This window comes from Brienomyrus brachyistius, chromosome 5, assembly GCF_023856365.1.
Source record: "Brienomyrus brachyistius isolate T26 chromosome 5, BBRACH_0.4, whole genome shotgun sequence".
NCBI classification, from domain to species: Eukaryota; Metazoa; Chordata; class Actinopteri; order Osteoglossiformes; family Mormyridae; genus Brienomyrus; species Brienomyrus brachyistius.
The window spans coordinates 25,136,785-25,158,511 of record NC_064537.1 but is presented as its reverse complement, the minus strand read 5'-3'; the positions used below and the strand labels follow the sequence as shown (position 1 = coordinate 25,158,511).

Here is a 21,727-nt window from a genome sequence, read left to right as displayed (position 1 = left end):
CAAAATTACGATTCGCATCTGTAGGATATTATAAATTAGACGTTTAATGCCACCAAATAATCCCTGTATATTATAATTATTTAGCCCGTAACTTTTATATATTTAACACTGCACAACAGAGATCTACAAGGAGACGTATACCACTTAAATTAGTACATATAATACAAGTTATGTTTACAATGTAATAAATGCGCAATACCCGAGTTATCTCTGATTTAATCTACCTATAGAGCACATAATTTTTACAAACTACACAAAGAAAATTTGATACCTTGTTAAATACCTTTGCAATATACAGAGTCAAGCCATTTCGGACTCCTATTTCATTACAGTATTTTCAGTAAACGGGCTAGATGTAGCCTATTAAAACGTAAATCCAGAAAAAAATATCATTATTTCCGTTTAGTCCAAGTAAATAAGTGTCAAGATAGTGGAGTAAAATAAGAAAGAGACAATCAATGATTAAAATTTCGTTTTGCTGTATGCTCGCTATTTCTTGGTAAAATAACGTGTTTTGGAGACAAGAACTGACGTCACCTGGTGTCTTTAAATATTTATCGTCAGCGCCTTGCTGCTGCAAAGGCATAGTTGCAAGTTTGAGAGAGCAAGACCAGAAACGGAACAGCATCCCAATGTCCTGCGAGACATTAGAAGGCTTAAAACTGACAACACTAGCCATGAAATGCCTAACTGGGAATTCTGAAGTGGATATTTGGAAGTTCATAACCTGGACAGTAATGTAATATATTACACTGCGACTTAGTATTTTCAAAATAAGGAACTGTAAAAGAAAGAAAAAACATTTGCAGGACTGCTTTATTTATTATGATGTTTAATGTTCACTTTCCAGGAATGTTCACGTGGTGACATCCTGCGCTATATAACCGTGGAACCAAGTCAAAGAGACTGTCTTAAACTCTGAAAAGGCGATGTCTTGGTGGCAGATGGCAGGTGGCAAATCAGTTACGCCGAGACTCATTTTTTATATTGCACGGAAAAAATGTCATCAATTTCTTAAGGCAATGTTATATTGCCGAATCTATCGCGTTGCCATAACTGGGCTTTGTAGTTTCCTATAAGATCCCTCCGGAATGTTGCTGCATACTACAGACGTTCCGGGAACACACAGAAGAACTGGGATTCTCCAAAAGGAAAAACATGCAATCTCGTAATCCATGGAGAAATGGCATATAGGTTCCTTACCAGCCGAGTCGTGCCATCTTCAAATAGGCTTACCAGGAAATTTCTTTTCATATTCACACTTTCTTTATCCTTCACGTACTTGTGCTACAGTCTTATATTCTGTTCTGATACCATCATGCACGGCCAGAGTGATGAACAGCACAGATGCCTCCTTTTCCAGAGTGTCGGGAGCAAAAAAATGCTGCAAAAATCAAATTACTGCACTTTGTCCGTAGATCCAAAGGGGACCCGGGATACAACCTCAAAGGCAGATCTGACTCGCTTAGAAACGATCCAAATAAACAACCAAAGCAAAAACTTTCCAGCTGTACCCTTCATAAACAGTCCTCGGGGTTCCGGCGCTTTGGATCGAAAGATAATCAATAACAACACCGGCTCACCAAAATTTGGGAACAAAAAGTTACCTAATGCGATCATTGTCGGCGTAAAGAAGGGGGGTACTCGGGCAGTATTGGAGTTCATTCGGATTCACCCAGATGTGCGAGCAGTCGGCACAGAACCGCACTTCTTTGATAGAAACTATGATAGAGGATTAGACTGGTATAGGTAAGTAAACCAGCGCCCCCTCGTTATTTTTTATTATTATTATTTTGTGTGCATGCAGGAGATATCTCTTCTCTATCTATTATTGTATGATTGAAATAGAACCGTTCGAGGTGCGTAATTTAAACGTACGTAAAACGAGTTTGAGGGGAACTGCAAGAAAATCGGAAAGCAAAATTCACTTACTGTTTCGGAATGAGAGATTAAAATTTTATATGTGCCACTGTAAATTCCAAATATAAAATGTGATATCCAATAGAATTTCTTGCATCAATATATTAGGAACCTAGTTGGCTCATTACATACTGATGTGGCACTCTGTGTGCGTGTTAAATTAATTCGCATTACTGTAGGCCTGTGTCTTTCACTTAAAATTCCCATTGATGAGAAGATTTACTGCTTAATCCGAATGTAAAACTAGATGTAAAAAGTTAAACTTGGCTATTCGCAATACCTACTTGAACATTAAAAGTAAGAACTTTAACTCGTATCTCGTTCATATAGGACATTTCTGGACACAATATACAAATATAAATGAAGCGCATCAGAGAAGCATCACCACTAGAACCCAAATGAAAAAGGTAGCAGATAGCAAGGTACTGTAGTAGAGACATCTATATCATCTACAGTAGAGAGACATCTATAATAATAGGCAATAAAGTGAACAGTCACACAAAATTCATTACATCATATTTTGTCACTGATGCAAAATTTTTCCTGGATGTCTTTTTCTAATATTCTGCTGTGTATCTTTGCTAATTTATAAAGTTTATAGGCTTAAATGTATAAACACACATTTTACTATCAAGGTCCGCAGCATGTATTGTACATATAATAATAGTAGTAATAATAATAATAATAAAGTAGGTTGAAGAATATGCTGTATCTTTATTAATATGCACTTGAGTACAGCGTGAATTTCGCTGATTCCGATGCTTTGGGGATATTTATTTGTTTTGCCTGCTGAAAGCTTTTAGAAGTGGATTCACCTGCTATCTCACATCCAGCCTTGAGACCATTATGCACAACCAGAGTGAAGAACCGCACAGGTGCCTCTTTTTCTAGTCTGTTTCATGTATGAAATGGGGAAAGTGGTGTGAAAGTACAGCTAGATGCAATTAATATGGATACATATAGTCCAAAGTCTTCTATTTCTTCTGACCTGAGGTGCTTCTTATTGTTCCTGCAGTAAAGAACCAAATAAGTAATGGTCTCTATATGTCGCCTTTACCTGACCTTACCTTTACCCGACTGAGGTAAATTTAAGGCGGTAATACAAGAAGTTTCCACAGTAATAGCTTGGCACGGGTGGTGTGCATTGCCATTGAAACACACTATTTTCTGATGTCCATGGTTTTCAGATGGACTTACACAGTGCTGACAAGGCATTGCTACCTTTAGTCTGTGCAATAGGCTCCGCTACAGAAAGGCTGTAGTGTTTGGCCAGAGATAGTTAGACAAGTGGAATAAGTAGAAGCGAATTCTCATATCTCCTTGTATCTGGGATGTTGATAAAACAGAAATTTATGCGAATGACTTGTGTCTAAAATGCATTCAGGGATTTGGTGCCCTGCACCAGTGTCTCCTTATCTAACACTATCACTCAGAAATGCTTTTGATTTTTAAATAATTATAAATAATATATAATACTAAAATATCCTTGAGTCATCTGGAATAAGCTAATCTTATATACAACAGGTGATGCTCAGAAATATAAATCGTTTATCGTGCTGCATCTGAATGTCACTGGTGTGAACAAGAAGGATTGAAAGATGTTCTCTGGTTATGATCCAGGTGATTTACATGCTTTGCATTGTCACAGAGCCCATTTGGTAGCACTGTTGCCTCACGCCTCCAGCATTGGAGATTTGAATCTTTCCTTTGCTCTGTGAATGTGGAGCTTTATGTTCTCACAGTATTGCCCCATGACCTCCTCCCATAGCCCAATGTTATAGAAGATAGAGAGATTAAAACAGTTATATGATGTTAAATGCAGTGAGTATTTACTTATAAAAGGTTTTTTCACATAATGTTTATTTAATCTATTCAAATAGTCATTTAGTTTGCAGTGTACTGAAATTTGACAGTATACTGAAAGTTGACACAAAAAAGATAAATACACAAAAAAACATTTTATTTCAAGGTATGCATTTGTACTTTGTTTTCTGAACTTATGGTACATAATGTATCTATTCTTGTTTTGATTCAAATGGGGAAAAAAAATCTAAAACAATTACAAAACATTACCTGTATAACTTAACTATACAATAGAAACTCATCTTTTCAAATCCTGTCAGGAAGCTTCAACCACAAAAACAAAATCTTGTGCGCCTGGATCTTTGTGGACTCCCCGAGAATTTTAAATGTACTGTTTTTATGAAGGCATTTGATAAAACAGCCAGATTAGTCTTTCTGTGCTTCTTAACCCTTGACACAGAATGTAATGGTTACCCTTACAAGAGAGTAATTTCATACCTCATGTTATATCTCAAGACGGCACTCAGGATTTAATGTCTTCTTTGAAACAGCTGGTTACCATCAAGCATTCACATGCAAACCTATATTACATTCAGTCTTGTCAGATTTTGACAGTTACAGGTGACTGGGTATTGCTATGTTGAAGCCATAACCAGAATCATACTAGTCTTTAATTGCACAGATGTGTGTGATGTCGGGCAGCACGCGAGGGCAGGAAGAGACTGCTGGATCAGAAATCGTCGCCTTAATTTGCAATTCCCTATATTTCAGCTTTGATGAATCGTTTGCTTCCTTCATACATTTTTTTCCTGGATATTTCATTGTACATATTTCAGTAGAAGCAAAATAATTTTCTTGTATAGTAATGTATAGGAAAAGACCAATAAACATTATTCTTTATACTGTATATCTACAGTGGTAGCACTTTGCAGATGAATCTGGAGAGATCATAATTTGTGAGAAACTATGATATCCTCTGTGTATAATTTCATGTTTATGGTGATGCAAACCTGCAATTCCAGCATTTACATTGATTATTCCTCCCAACAGACTACTTGTGAGTCCCAAAAATTTTAGCTGCTATATCACTTGCGATGCAATCTGTGACCACTTTGTGTATGAATGTGCACGACGATGAAGGCCCTGGAATTTACTGGTATTATGGCAAGTTTATCTTGCCTCATGCCATATGCTTCCAGGCCATGTACTTCCGAAATATGTGTTTGGGTAGATGGTTTTTTGAGCGACTAGCAATAGATTTCCCATAAATCATTGTGATGTCTGCATCAATATTCGTCTAACTAAATATTTTACGTCTGGGGTTTATGGAGATTTTATTGTGCTGCTTTACTGTGTGCATGCACTAGTGTATATGAACTGAATATGTGTAGCTGTAAAAGGTAAGTACTATATATAGACTGTGTGTGTGTCTGTGCGTGTATAAGCATTTTGAAGGTGAAAAACAATAATAAACATAATAAACATATTAGAGAAATATTTCATGTGCATGACATTCCTGATGGAATATGCTTGTGAAAATTGAAGTATTTGTTTAAATGCAGTGCACAGTGTGTAGTGGCTGATTGTAAAGTTCTGAGCAATAGACATAAACTGTAGAATTGATTGTTTAAGCAGATTACATATAGCTTGTTACTTTGAGTTGTTTTATTTTAATGAACCAAATGTAAAGATGATTCGATGACAAGCAATACATCGTTATCAAAAAGTACCTGATAAATTCTTATTCCCTTCACGACTAATTGGCCTCTCATCAAGAATTTAATAGGCTAAATTGTGTGCGCTAAAAGAACAGCCAGTAATCCATCCGTGCCATTTTCACAACTGCTTATCCCGAGTATAGTCACAGTTAGTCTGGAACCTATCCAAGAAAACACAGGGCAGGAGACTGGGGATATTCAGGAGGTAAGACTAGTCTCCTGCAGGAGCACAGTCACTCGCACAATGACATACTAACATCACCTTAGAGACATCAGTCCAAAAAACAAATGAAGTATGTGTAATGAAGCAGGAATGATTAACAAATACTCTGTAAAAGTGCAAATGATCCTAGGCATTTTGTAGCAGAATTGCCAAATTGCTACTTTCCATTTTTAACCGACAGTTATTTTTGCCTTTCGGCTTTTTAAAATGCCAGCACTATTGTTCCTAAAACAAAGGACATTAATGCCAATTTTATGTGCACCATATTTCTCCCATGCAAATGGTATACTTCAACCATCCAATGATTGTCAATAATGGTAATATGAAGTACTCTTCAGTACTACTGCTGATTCCTGTTAATAAACATTTAGTGGTGTGAACAGTTTTCCTGTAATGGGATTTGGTTTATTTTATTTAAAATATTTCAGCTCCCACTTTAGGGTCAACCCACGTTCCAGTGCTTAAAGCTAAATGAATTGTATTGCCTTCTTTAAACTCCAGTATGTTCACGTTGTTGTGTTCCGTAATAACCGTGAATGTTCGGTCAATTTGTCCAAGATTAGCTCACTGAAGCATTAGAGTGTATGCTATGCTAATGTATTAGCAGCAAGAGGAAAAAAAGGAATGCAAAAAAGATCATAATACATACTGTATAGGGTTGTTGGTTTGAATCCCTCTAGCGTATTTTTTCTCTCTGGGTGGTGCGGCTTCCTTTCATAGTTCAAAGGCATGCAATTATGTTGAATGGCATTTAAAAATTTCCATTAGTGTGTTGCTGTGTGCTTGTCTGTGAGTCCTGTGATGAACTGGCATTCCACCCAGTCTATGTTGCCATGTGGAATAGGCTCCAGGCCCGCGCAACCCTATGCTGCAATTAAAAGATAGATGATGGATGCATGCATTGTACTACATTAAAAACTGGAAAATATTAATTATGTAAACAGCAACAGGTTACATTTGCAAACGCTGCCAGATTATGCATTGTGCAAATTACTTAATACATTTCATCCAAAGTGACTTTTGCGCAGGTGACTGTATTTGGCCATAACATTGTTGCTACTCTCAGATAACAGTGTATCCTAGTTGTTGCTCAAATTAATTTAATTGGTGATGCAGTTTAGTCTCATTTTATGGCTACTTGATGAGGTTGGGCCCTGGCCAGTAAGCCATGTTAATATTAAACAACTCTCAAGGGTTGCAATTAAAAAAAATCATAAAATTTGTCCATTTCTCCAGCAAAAGGAAAGATCATCTGACCTGAAAAGACATAATTAGCTCTATAGCTATGGATTTTAACACTGCCATATAACGAGTGCCAGAGTCATGGATTTAAGTCAGTTAACCACCTAAGCTCTTTAGAGTAAAATGTCACAGTAAAGCAGAAATGCAGAATTACCATTTGCTGTGTTCTCCATAGAGTAGCCAATCCTCTCCCAGTGGAGATTACAAAGCCTGTGATGACAGGTCATACACAAAGCAATCCAATGTGGAGAAGCAGAGGGAAGTATACATTTCAGAGATTTCTATAGCTGATGTATAGATTGTTTCTTCTTCTTCTTCCATTGTAAGTGCCAACACAACAGTGACCTAAACATTTTTTTATTTAGAGCAACATGCTGCTATTAAGGGGGAATTGAATTGTTATTCCAGAAATCTACATGCATTGAACAACTTCTGCAAAGAACACCCTTTACTCAGTTGGTCCTCTGGTGATTCATGGTCTTGTTTTTTCAGATGCAAATGCATAACTAATTGATTGATTGATCGATTGATTGATGAATGAATGAATGAATGAATGAATGAATAGGGGTCCTGCACAAATAAAACAAACAAATACAACAGGGGTTTCATACATACAAACAAACAAATCAATAACCTGAATTTGGAACCGACTCAAAGTAAGCCAAAACCGAACACACTTTTTCCAAAAATGCAAGTTTAACGGGATTAGCATCTTTTGATGGACAAACATGAGAGTGAACATCTTTAAAAGCTGAGAAAAGTAAATCCGTGCCTCATTAGTCAAAGTTGGCTGTCGGGAAACCATTCAGGTGCAGAAAATGACCTGGCACTTCGCAAAAGTACTTTCCACAAAATGACAAGCTTAAAGACAAGAAAGCTTAATTGCCTGGAGGGTTAGTGGTGCCGGGTGCTGACGTACGTGGGAAATTTGAAGGCGTTTATGTTAAAGCCATGATATTAGGGCTGCTTCTGAATCATAAAATTTTAATTCGAGCTGCAGGTTTTCGTAGCCAAATCTGCATGTATATACTACTCAGTCACAGTGACAAACCTTTCCCTTTATTTGTGGAAAATTGTCTTGTAATTCCTTCACCAACATTCTAACTAAATTATATCTTGTACCACATAAATTTAAGGTCAACTGAAAAGGCTATTTTGTAATGGACTGTTCTTCTTATTGGACTTATCTAGAGTAAATCGGCATTGAACATAGACCTTGAAATTGAGTATAAGGTGATGTTATAAGGATACTGTTGATTGTTGGCTTTCATATTAATAATCACAATCATTATAGCATTTGCATACAAAGCATATTCTGGCTCACACATGCTTTCATAAAATCCTTTGTCCCTAAGCCTCGCGATGTGGAAGGGGCAACTCTATTATATAAAAAATCCCTAAACTTTTTCCATAAAATATTTTGGGGAATATTTCTATTAGACAAGCAATTCCTGGGTTATGAATACGATCTGTTCTCTAGGTCTGTCTTTAAGTCATATTTGTAGGTATCTTAGAACAGTTACAACTAGGTCATATTTAGCATCAGTTAGTCAAAAGTTAGTATATATTTTTACCTTTCTATACATATAAAACACTTAAGAAAAACTTCGATAAGCGGTTTGGAAAATGGATGGATGGATGGATAATAATACTACAGTAATAATACAAGTAACTACATACAGCACTGTGCTGTAACTCGAGCCGACGAACCTCTGAAACAGCACAATGTTTTCATGAGCATTACAAACCACTGTATGCATTTCTTATTATCAACCATCATATTTAGTTCAGTTTTTTTATACAGTAGGCTTTATGGCAGTCCGTACATGAGTACCAGTTGTCTGTAAGTCGGACGTACTTAACCCAGGGACGACCTGTACCTGTACTGTACATGAATGTGGGAAGATGCTTTGAGCTGAGAAAATTAATCGTTACCCCTGAGGTGACCCTTTGGTTTTTCCAATTTTACCAAATTGTGATGGATATGTTCATTTTTGTAGAAAAGGGAACTTGAATGGAATCAAGTTCCCATGATGTTTGGGTGAGACTTTTGCATTCGAGGTGATGGAATAATTTCCTGAATAATGATTATGTCCAGTCAGTCTTGAAGGCTGGATTTAACATGGTCATATGGAAGCATCTATCAAGTAGTATATCTGCCTGTTGTTATGTTTCCCTTTCAGTGAAACACAGGTTTTAAGAAAAGATTTGTTGTTCCTACCAAGTGATACCTGCATGGATGCCGATAGGGTCTCACAAATGGTGAGTCGGCAGATTGACTGAAAGTGAACCTCCAGACTCTGTTTTGGACCACAGCTACTGTGAAGACTGCAACACGATTCCTAATGTACTCGGTACGGCAAGTGAGCATAGATACTGATCTTGACCTGACAAGATCTAGTCAGTCAACGACACGAAAGTAGCGACTAGAGGCAAAAGCATTTTTCAGATGGCTTCGGTCGCTTTCAGGCTTGATATACACTCTAGGTAACTTATTTCCTGAAAAGCCACAGAAGGTAAAGATAATTTGATTTTGATTTAGATCAACGCTTGTGTAAGCTAGCGGGAGGTAGAGCTCAGGCTATGTGTGGGTAATGTTTTGTCGTCCCACAGTGATTTGATCCGCACAGACAGGTCCATTAAAGAAACATAGTTGGCCCTGATCGGACTGTTTAGCTTGTTACAGCTTTATAGCAGTCAGTTGGACAGATTTGTGTTTTAAGTACTATGAAGCATACTTACAGTGAGGTTGTTTTTAAATTAGTGTCTCATTTGCTCTGTATTTCTGCAGTGTTTTGATGCAACATTGTTAGATTTGGATATGCCACGTAAAGGGTGTCCCGGCGACATTTCCTATTTATTTATTTTTATATAATAAAGCCCTTGGTTTTCTTAAACTGCTGTTCATTGCTTCTGTCTGGAAGAACTCCACTACAGAACAACCTGCCACACATTTCTTCTGTAGCTATATAGTGTCACAATTATATTTATTTCATATGAACCCCTAAAGAATGACACAGTGGTTCATTTGGTAGCTCTGTTGCCTTACCTCTGTGGGGTTGGGGGTTCAACTGTGTGTGTGTCGGGGGGGTGTATTTACCACATTGTGGGTGGTAAAATATGTTACGTTTTAGCTTGTGGAAACATTTTTCAGGTTCCTGCAATATAAACCTAAATTTTCTAAAAAATCTGTAAATGCACTCAAAAAACTAAGTCTCGCATTTTCATTGGTTACTTACGGTTAAGGTTAGGGCTTGGTTAGGGGTTAAGGTCATCATAGTTGGGATAATAGGTATGACCATAGAAAAGAATGGGCATTCCCCACAAACATACGTGTGTGTGTGTGTGTGTGTGTGTGTGTGTGTGTGTGTGTGTGTGTGAGTTTGAATGTTCTCCCCATGTCTTCTGGATACTCTGGTTTTCTCCTGCACATAAAACGCAGGCAGTTTGGTGTCTCTAAGTTTCCTATCAAGAGTGTTTTTATGCCCTGTGATGGACTGGCATCTCGTCCATCTTTCTGCCCTATAATAGACTGGCATCCCATCCAGGATGTACCCCAGCCTCGTGCCCTGTGATGGACTGGAATCTCGTCCATCTTTCTGCCCTATAATAGACTGGCATCCCATCCAGGATGTACCCCAGCCTCGTGCCCTGTGATGGACTGGCATCTCGTCCATCTTTCTGCCCTATAATAGACTTGCATCCCATCCAGGATGTACCCCAGCCTCATGCCCTTTGATGGACTGGCATCCTATCCAGGATGTACCCCAGCCTCGTGTCCTGTGATGGACTGGCATCTCGTCCATCTTTCTGCCCTATAATAGACTGGCATCCCATCCAGGATGTACCCCAGCCTCGTGCCCTGTGATGGACTGGCATCTTGTCCATCTTTCTGCCCTATAATAGACTGGCATCCCATCCAGGGTGTACCCCAGCCTCATGCCCTTTGATGGACTGGCATCCTATCCAGGGTGTATCCCAGCCTTGGGCTGTGCTTTTGGGATTGACTCCAGGTGAATTGGACTAGGATAAACAGTTGGAAGGTGAACAGATAAAACCCATAAAACTCTTAAAAAACAGTGTTATTCAAAAGTTTCTTTCTAAGTGACAAGTTGGCATATGCTGCATTTTATATTATCATCAAGACATATGGTGAGCGAAGAATACGGTACCTTGAAATTTCAGTGGCAACCAAAACTGCTGCATCATGCAATTCACAGAGCGCAGTAAATCAATTATCTGGCCTGCTTTGGCAAATAAATTTATAAAGCATAAATTGCAAATTCATCAACAGATGCTCCAGCTAAACCAGCCAGTGAGAAGTCAATCTAATTTTAATTAAATTTGTCTCTTTCTTACCAATCAGTTCTTTAAAGAAATTGTCCCACCTCCCCTAAGGGATACGAACGACATGAGAACTACAATACTTCACAGACAGAGTGTGTTTACAGTATCAAATGCATTTCTGCTGCTAAAATATTTTCCCTTAATTGAAAATTTGTTAAACTGAAAACCTTGTTTAAGAGCAATTGGTCAGTAATCACTGAATAATTTGAATCAGTTAGTAACTTTTCATGCTCAACATAGGAAACTTTACTTTTGCTGAGCCAAACAATAATGCTGGCTAACAATGATTACCTACCAAAAACAGCTGAATGCTGCTTCAGTCTAATTACTTCCTCTTTGCTCTGTTAACCCTCATCTTCTTCCTGTCTGTGTTGTGATTTCCGACTCTGGTTTGATCTCTTACTTTTGACTGCAGCGATTGCAGGGTGACCTACTCTGCACCACGACCCACCACTATAGTTTTCCTCAGGGCACTTCTTTGCTGAAGTTCTGGTCATAGAAAGAGACTCAAAGTTGAACTAACAGTGTGCTTCCATAGCCGTCGGCAAAATATCAGGCATCTGTGCACTGGGAAGTGGTCTGAGGAGGACAGTTAATAATTATGTGGCTTTTTCTGTTTTTGTTGAGATCCAGGGTTATTTAAACATTAGAATACTGGAGCAATACTACAGCCTGGGTGACTGAGTTGTCTGGGTGAGTCTATGTGTTCTGCGACAGACTAATGTCCTGTCTGGTTTTGTAGGACAAAACTGACTTAAGTGTTTATCCTCATATTCGCATCGGTACAATGTCCCACATTTTTCTATAAAAAAAATGAAAATCAAAACTTTTTTTGTCATGGGCAGACTGGATGTACTACAATAAACTTGTGCAATTTTTCTAAAATCCACTGAGTGCAACCTGCTCTACACTGAATTGCACCCAACTGCCCTAGGCAGCAAATTAACCACAAACCGACAAGTGTCACCATTTGACAACTGTACTCCAAATGAGTGAGCCAAATGACTGGAACAAACAAGCACAGAACATGAAAATAACTGGAAGGAATTATGAGTCCCGTTGGTTTACTTTTGCAGAATGCAAAATAAACCAGTTTACAAACAGAATGGAAAACCAACTATTTTGTCCATTCTGATGTAGGTGTTAAGTTTGTCGTGGAATGGAGCAGTAGGTCTGATATCCAAGCATGATCCAGAACTGAACAATCCTACAGTATATTTAGTTCTATAATAAAGCTTGCCCTTCAAATATTTTGCCAGCTTTATCTTGTATATAGGGGCGGCATGGTGGTGCAGTGGTTAGCACTGTTGCCTCACACCTCTGGGACCCGGGTTCGAGTCTCCGCCTGGGTCACATGTGTGTGGCGTTTGCATGTTCTCCCCATGTCGTCGTGGGGTTTCCTCCGGGTACTCCGGTTTCCCCCCACAGTCCAAAAACATGCTGAGGCTAATTGGAGTCGCTGGATTGCCCATAGGTGTGCATGTGTGGGTGAATGGTGTGTGCGTGTGCCCTGCGATGGGCTGGCCCCCCATCCTGGGTTGTTCCCTGCCTTGTGCCCATTGCCTCCGGGATAGGCTCCGGACCCCCCGCGACCCAATAGGATAAGCGGTTTGGAAAATGGATGGATGGATCTTGTATATAATTGTGTGCAAATTAATCAAATTCCATAGAATTGCATTGCAGGTGACATGAATACATGATGGAACTTTATCATGGCAAACCTGTGTGAGGTTCCAAACTGGAGAGTGATGCATATGTACTGGACACAGCATCAATGGAATGTGGCTGAACAGAGCTGGCGAATATGCTATAGGTCACGGATCCTGAGTGCAAATTTGCCTCTGATGTAGGCCTAATCTTCATAACACTGGGTTGTAAACCGCCTTTGTTACCTTCAACGATAATAAAATCAAAAAATTTGTGCCATTAAAATGGACAGCAACATAGCTTTTACCCATTTGCATTGCTTTAACAATTTTTGTGCTAGTCTTCTGTACTTCTACACCTGCATCACCAGGGCAAATCACTTAAACGATCATTCATTTCTGTTAATTTCTCTAACAGCATATCGTGATTGACATGCATATTTGCTTTCATTCCCTTTTCTTATTTGTAGAAAAATGCAAAACACTTTTGCCTGGTTTACTTTTTGTCACGCTAAATTATCAGACTATTATGTACAGAGATAAGAAAATGGCTGTTCCAAAGCTCTCAGCCGTCTTTTCGCTTTGTACTCTTGATGCCCTCGTTTCATTAATTCTTCATAACAGCACCGTGTCTCCTATGGTCACGGTGGACAGATGCACAATGTTATGGTCCGTTTCAGTTTAAACTGAAGCACAGAAGGATAATGGCCATATTTCAGATACCCTCATCCTTTTATTTTCCCCACAGACTGCCAGGAAAAGTAGTGAGCAGTGTTGATTTTTTGCTGAAGCGAGAAGCATTGAAGGTTGATGTTCTTGAGGATATTGTTTAGATCTAGTAAGTAACCTTGAAGTAGTTACTATAATAGCAAGTATTCTCATAGCCTGGTGTAATTGGCCCCATAGACACTGAACTCATAAATATTGCCGTCAAAAAGGCTGACGAAAATATGTTGGCGGAAGTGCTTATTTAACAGATTCTACTGCCAATCCTGCACTTTTTCTGCATTAGGGAGGGGCAGTTTTACTTTTGTAGGACTGGTCAAGTTATAGAAGTTCGACATGCATACTTAAATATTTTAAATTCTCAGTGAATGCTGAGCAGAGTATTGCACATTTTTCAATACCTTCGCAATGCAGTGGATCAGTGGGTTTCACTGTGGCCTTGCATATACATGTTTATGGCTTTGATTGTTGCTACTGCCTTGTGTGTGTGTGCGTGCATGTGTGTGTGTGTGTGTGTGTGTGAGCGGGTATTCCTATCCTTATGGGGACACAATGTCCCCATAATGTGATAAATATCCGTTTTTTTCCCTTATAGGGCCTGGTTTCCTGGTCCCCATAAGGTAAAACTATATTTTATAAAAATCAGTGACTACTATGAAAAAACAAAAAATTCAAAAACTTTACTTGGTTTACTTATGGTTATGGTTAGAGGTGGGTAGGGGTTAAGGTTGTCATAGTTAGCGTTAGCATTTTTCCCATAGAAGTGAATAAGCGGGCCCCATAAGGATAGGTATACCCTACGTGTGTGTGTGTGTGTATGTGTGTGTGTGTGTGTGTGGATTGAAATGGATATTACTTTGTGGGGACCAAATATCCCCGCACAATGGGGCATTGTGATTTTTTTGATGTTGTGGGCACCAGTTTTTGGTTACCCACAATGATCTGTGAAGGCAATCAAAATAGTAAAAATGCCAATAGTCTCATATTTTGTTTGGTTACTTATGGTTAAGGTTAGGGCAGGGTGGGGGTTAAGGTTGTCATGTTGGGATTAGAGTTTTCCCCACAGAAATGAATGATATAATTACAAACCCGTGCACATGTGTGTGTACAGTTTGCATATTAATTCAGACAGACTCACCACACATACACACCCTATAAAAAAATTGCCAATCAGGGGAGCCCTCCATGTAGAACCCAAGAATGTCCAGTATGCCAGACGGCCAGTTCTGCCTTTAATTCAAAGACATGTCGCTTGGGTGAATCTGACTGTAAGATTGTGTACATGGGCCCAGTCATTGACTGACATTCGATCTGTATCTCCTGCGTCCCTGAGCCTCATCATGATTCAGCACAGATTAAGTATTTACAGATGCCTGGTGGATGACTTTGCCATTGCAACTAACAAACTGTCGGATCGACTTTTTTAAAATAACAATGTCCTATTGGTTATACAATAACAACAACTATAAACTATAAGCGAACTAAGTGTATTTCATTGCAACATCTCTGAAGGTCTAAAAGAGAAATTATCTAGCCATATACAGCATACTTGAACAAAATAATTGACTGCAGAGATTGAAACATCTGGAATTATGATGGCATACCCAGATTCCTGCTGTTATTTATAAGACGGTTGTCTTTGCAGCTAATGGGCTCTGTCCAACCTAGAATGATAATGTGTTTTGGCAGTTAGATACACAACAGGCAGTTTCTTTATCATCCAGCCCTTTTTGGGTGATCTTTAAGTCATTCGCATTTCTCCCTCCCCACTACTATTTGGCCGTTTAAATGGTCCCTGCAGTGAAATATACAGTGACATCAAAGAAAATGAAAAACGGGTGTTTTTTTAATCAAGTTGTTATTATACTGCCTCAAAATAAGCACCACCTCAACTGTTCTGGTCGTCATCTCTCAACAAAAGCATACTCGTTGAGGACAATGACTTTATGGTATTAGCACAGGGCAGAATTGCTAAAGCAAATGTTTTTCCGTGTGAAATTTGGCTGAAAAAACTTCCATCCATTTTCTGTAACTGCTTGGCCTAATCCGGGTTGTATGGAGTCCCTGGGCTTATGGGCACAAGGCAGGGAACAACCCACGATGGGGCACCAACCCATTGCTGTGCACACACACACACACACACACACACACACCACTCACTCACCCAGGCAATCCTATAGAACATTTGGTAACTCTATTCAGCCTCATCATGTTTTTGGACTGCGGGGTAAACCAGAGCACCCAGAGGAAACCCCACAATGAGAGCAAGCAAACTCCACATGCATGGAACCCCGATAGAGACTCAAACACAGAGCCCAGTGGTGCAAACCACTGAATCACCATGCCGTCCCACTGAAAAAGCATGTACATGCAAATTTACATGTCAACTTGCTCTATTTTAGTTCACCAGATGAATCATTGTAATAATGTAAGATTTCCATCACACAACCTGACATTTAGATATCTGGTGATATTCACTTAAATGTTGGCCAGCAACACCTGGCATCCACACAGTATATGGAAAGTAACAGATTTAAAAATATGGTCATTTTTTTTAAAAAGGTCCCTCATATAGCGATTAAAAATATTAATAATTATTATTATTAAATGATTCTCTTATGTCTAACCCACATTCTATAGAAATTTGTACTTCATAATTCCATATTTATAACCTTTGTTTAAAGCCTAGCAGCTAATTTTTGATAATGATAATAATAATAATGACAATAATAATAATAATAATAATAATAATGTTTTATTTATATAGGGTCTTTCTCACAGAGACTTTACAATGTTATTCTACAAACAATAATACAATAAAGCAATGCACACTCTTTTTGAAATGAATGCTTTGTGAAATTCAAAGAAAAAACATTATTAGAAGCATCTTTCTAGTATTTTAATTTAAACGTGATAAATCCATCCTTACATCAAACAAAAGAAAAACCATGATTGTTGACAGAAAAGGCATAATCTTGACACGTTTTTGGAATTTTCACATTCAAATTATAGGCAGACAAGTCACCAACAAACTGGATGATCAGAGCATGACAATATTAAAATTGTAGTGTTAAGCAAAATAATAATATAATGGCAGCTGGGTTTTCATTATTCTAAGATATCCTGCATAACCGCAGCAATGTTCTATGCCAGTGTTTCCCAACCCGGATCCCCAGACAGTCCACATTTTTGCTCCCTCCCAGCTCCCAACAGCAAAAATGTGGACTGGGAGTCCCTGAGGACCGGGTTGGGAAATACTGGCATAGAACATGTCTGAAGTTTCCCGAGGACCGGGTTGGTACACACTGATCCGTAAAGTCAAATTGTCTGTGATTTTTTCTTAGAACTAAAATAAGATTATTCCTTCAATGGCCTGTGCACCTCCGTTTTGCCTTTTTGTAAAACTACTTAAGCATTTACTGTAGTGAAAGCTTGAAATCATTTAAGTGCTCAGGCGTTCAGTGACCATTGATTGACAAGCAATTTGATCTCCGCTGGGAACCTAGAAAAGAAAGTGCGGTGCCATTGTCATTAAGAGTCATTTCCTGTCCTGGTGAGAGGAAGTCTGAAGATTCATTTTTCCCATGATGCTGATCTCTGAGCTTAAAACCGTTTAGGCCTTGATTTGTTACATGATGAATTGAAACCTTCAATGCAAATAAGATATTCAATCCAAGTTCATATATAAGGTTACGCACTCTTATCAAGAAATAGTGGTGTGGTCACTTTAGATCACAAAAACTTGAAAGCAAAGATTAATCAAATGTGAGGGACAATGCAGTAAGGCAACACAAACGCAGGAGCTTTACTAAAGAAATAAGGCTTTATTGACCCCCAAAATACAGACTCAAGACCTTAATAACGGGGCCCATAAAAGAGGTTTAAAAAACAACAAAACTTAATATCACAAAGCAATATATTAACTGAAACAAACTGACCTTCCTATAAGGAGACACGAGGGAACATATATACAGGTAGTGGTTTGGCCAAACCAATTAACACACAAAAGGGGTACACCAAATGAACACTACATATAACTAAACAAAGCAAAACACAGCTAAACCCCAACTCCCCCCTCTTGCCAAGGCAGCACATGGTTCAATCCTGCTCCAGGGGTTGTCCTTTTAAGAGTCCTCCGCCCTCAGCTACACCTTTATTCTAACTATGAAAGACCATCCCCCACAACCAAAGTACCTGCAAAATCAAAAGATTAATTAGACAAACACTGCACATAACCATACAATTTCAAAATATATACACTGCATCTAACACAAAAGGCAAAGCACATCAACTAAGAACTATGAATTGTTATTGTAAAAAAAACAGGTTGATTAAAAAAAAACATACAAATAATCAAATAATCAACTGAGGATGTGAAAGAATGTTTAAGATTATACTGTGTGACTGTAGCCATCACACAAACCTTAATTGTGTGTTTGTGTCACTGATGTCCATTGTCTTGTGCCCTAGGGTTCATGGTATAGGCTTCAGGTCAACATGACTCTGTCCTGGTTAAGGAGTAATGGAAGATGTATGGATATTCTAACGCCCAGTTGTTAATTTATACTTAAGGTTGTAATTTATAATAATAATAGTCGACATGTTGGCTGAATGAGTAGCACTGTTGCCTTGTGCCTGCGGGGTGGGGGGTTTGAATTCCCTGTGTGTGGAGTTTGCATGTTTTGCTGGTTTCCCCCTGCAGGCTAAAACATGCAATTCAGCTAACTGGTGTTTCTAATTGCCTGGGGAATATGAGTGTTTCCATGTATGAGCCCTTTGATGGACTGACATGAACCCTAGCAATGTGTTGCCTGGATTGGAGTTCAGGCAACCCTGGCCAAAATAAACAGTTAAAAGGTGGATAACACATAATCTGTCATATTAGGCTGTTTTTGTGTGACTAATTATTAGTGATTATATGTTACACTATGTGTTTATGTAATTTTGGTATTAATTTTAGCTGTCACTTTGTATGCACTTTTTCAAATAGCTTCCAATACAATGAATAGACATCAGCTATAGGGTTCACATTAGAATGTTATGGCTACATACTTTTGGTCTGCAGTTAATGGTTTGCAGTTAATTTCTATAAATGGCTTTTAAATGCATTGCTAAAAGTTGAAATATTCTGAACTCATTTCCGACCTTTTGAATTGTTTTTATTGCGTTTGTTGTAGGTTGGATTGGTGGAGCATTTTCTACAGAATCAGCTACACATTAGGTAAATAAAACTCAAACTGGCGAGGCAAGGTGACTTACTGTAGTGTGCTAAGCCACTCACCACCCAGACAACATTGGCGCACGCTCTTTTGTAAAACGTATGGGATTGTCTGAAGTATGTCCATGCGTATAAACTCAGAGGAAGCATTTTAGAAAGTTAAAATATAAACCTTTAGTTTGCCTTGAAAAGGTTATGAAAAGGTTATCATAACTTCCTAATTGGTTAGTGGACATTTCCTAATATTTAAAAAGTTAGTGGTCATAGCATATACAGTATAATCTGCCAGGTAACATCAACATTATTACAGTAAATTACTAGGGAAAATTCAATTCTGGGGGAGAAAGTATCTGTGCAAACTCATTTACCTTTTTTGTCGCGAATTGTAACTTTAGTACATTGCATAACTCTTTCTTTCTTGTAAAACTGATTTTATATTGACAGTTTTCCCATAAATGTAATTCATGGGATGTAGCATGAATATATAGATAAACTGATTCATTTTATGTTGCAAATATTGTTGTAGGTGGAGGACTTCTTATGTTAGATGCGTAGTGTGTTAAATAGCGAAAGTAAGATTTTCTTTGACTTATATTTATGTATTCTACCATAAACCCACCAAATAAATATGCATTAAAAGTGAACACATAGTTTGGAGAAGTACACACACCTTTGACTTTGTGGACGTACTCTTTGCTTGATTACTCTGCCATGAGTCTTTCTGGGAGGGTATACACTAGTACACCATACCTACATTTTGGGATACTTGCCCATCTCTTCCGGCCCGGTAAAATTTCAAATTGTTGGTAGGCTTCCCCCTTCAAGTCACTACACAGGTTTTTAGCGATTTTGAGGTCAGGGCTCCTGGGACACCCCAGCATCTTTATATGTTTTGCTTTATTCACTGCAGTGCTGCCCGTGCAGCACATCAGGTCATCATCCTACTGAAAGGCAAACTTATTTTCCAGTTTGGATTTTGGCAGACAGAGAGCGACAGGGTTTTTTTCCTTTTCATCCTCCCTGTATTCGGCACCATTTACTGGCCCTTTTACCCTCTCCAGAGGTTGATGTTCCTTAAGTAACGGGCTGTGTTTTTACCAGAAATAGTGTCGTTGTTCTTTTTTGTGTTTCACGCATTTCTTTGTCCCCTCGGTGCAGGTTTCTTTGAGGATTTTTTTGTCCTTGGCCACCTGCCCATAATGCAGATGGTTAGTTAAGCTCGTATTATTGTTGCATCCTGTGCTAATTGATGATTCTTTGACAAATACGGCTGTAGCTCCTTCAAAGCAGACCTTGAACTTCTGGGTGGCTTCTCTGATCAGCCCCCCGCCCGTCTTGGTTATCTATCCCGTTCTCGGTAGCATGAGCACATCTAGCCGCGGTGTTAGTGGTGCCATATGCCTTCCACTATTAGTGATGGTTTTGACAATTTTCCGGAGCATAATTAAAGCTTTGGAGACGGTCGGGGGTGGGGAGGATGGAGGCGGGGTCTACTCATCGTTTTCGGAATACCTGACGAAAGTTCCAGATTGCTGAGTATTGATTACTTGCTTGGTTACCCAGTGTAATAAAGTACAAAACCAAATGTATGTAATTGTTTCAATGGCACATTATAAATGCAACACGAGTTATTAAATATAAAAGAGTGTATATATATGTAAGAACATACTGGGTATAAAGTGAAATCCCTCACTTCAGTACTGTCCTCTTTGTCATCAACAACAAGTATTTACTGCAATATTTATTCGCTCAGCAGACAGATTAAAAATCTTTAACTCATTGACCTGCTTAGTAATTAGGAGGCTTGTAGAGCTACATTCCTGGGTCAGAACACCTCTATAGTCCCCCTTCAATTGTTTTTCACTTTGGATCAAGGCATGAAGAGAAGATTCCCAGATATCAAGTCAAGTCAAGTCAAGTAGGTTTTATTGTCATTTCAACCATACACACAGTATATAGAGAAATGAGATAACGTTCCTCCAGGACCATGGTGCGAGGCAGAGCAGGACAAAGACAGAGCAACATCATAGTGCAGACAGGACACAAGCATAGCAGTACAGATTGACAAGACAGACAAGACAACATACAGTGCCAATTAACAGTGGTAACATTCTGGATACAGTATTTGTTACTGTATGGTAGCAGCGAAGGTTGTTTGTGCAAAAATGCTGTACAAAAATGCCGTGGTATAATAAATAACTGATGACAATAAAGTCTGATGGCCTGATGGAAGAAGCTGTTCCCCATTCTGGCAGTGGAGGCCCGTATGCTACAGAACCTTTTGTCAGTGACGGCCTCCTGAAACAGAAACATTACTGATCAGTACTATAAGGTACTCCTACACCGGTAAAATCTGTTAAGGCCATTTGTCACCAGACAGCTGCAGTTGTCTGACTTTACACGCCAACCTAGAATCCCCCTTCTCAACTATATTTGGGGAGTGTCCTCTTCGTAACACCTTCTGCAGCTGTCCTTGAAATCCTTTTAGCATGATTCTTCTAGAAACAGTTCTCTGAATATTGCAGTGTTTTGGCTAAATGGGTGGATAATGCACTATGGCCTTGCTTGTATCGAACAAAATCTCAAAGCCCGAAGCCTTGTCATACTTGTGGTCAATTGTTAGTGTGTTACACCTGCGAGACGAAAGAGTGTTGTGTTAGCACTCCGCTGCAGGTGTTTGAAAAGGTCAATATGACTGGAAATGCATTGGCAACGTGTCTGCTCTGGAATGAAAATGAACCCGACAATGACCTTTCAACTGCTGCAGAGGAAACTAAAGACTGGACGGACAGTCACTGCCCAAGCCGGCTTTTAATGGTTGCCAATTTGTACACATTTAAAAAGCTCTGCTTGCTTCCAGGACCCTGTAAATAATTAAAAAAAT

At 38.8% G+C, this 21,727-nt stretch overlaps 1 protein-coding gene across 1 annotated transcript in view; it reads left to right on the top strand.

Moving 5' to 3' along the window:
• Window positions 1-512: 512 nt before the first annotated feature.
• Window positions 513-21,727, top strand: part of LOC125741950 (heparan sulfate glucosamine 3-O-sulfotransferase 2-like) — a 40,341-nt gene continuing 19,126 nt past the window's right edge. Inside the window, exon 1 of the mRNA XM_049013516.1 lies at window positions 513-1,749. Within this exon, the coding sequence (XP_048869473.1) occupies window positions 1,184-1,749 (566 nt within the window). The 5' untranslated portion in view covers window positions 513-1,183. The remainder of the gene's footprint in view (window positions 1,750-21,727) is intronic.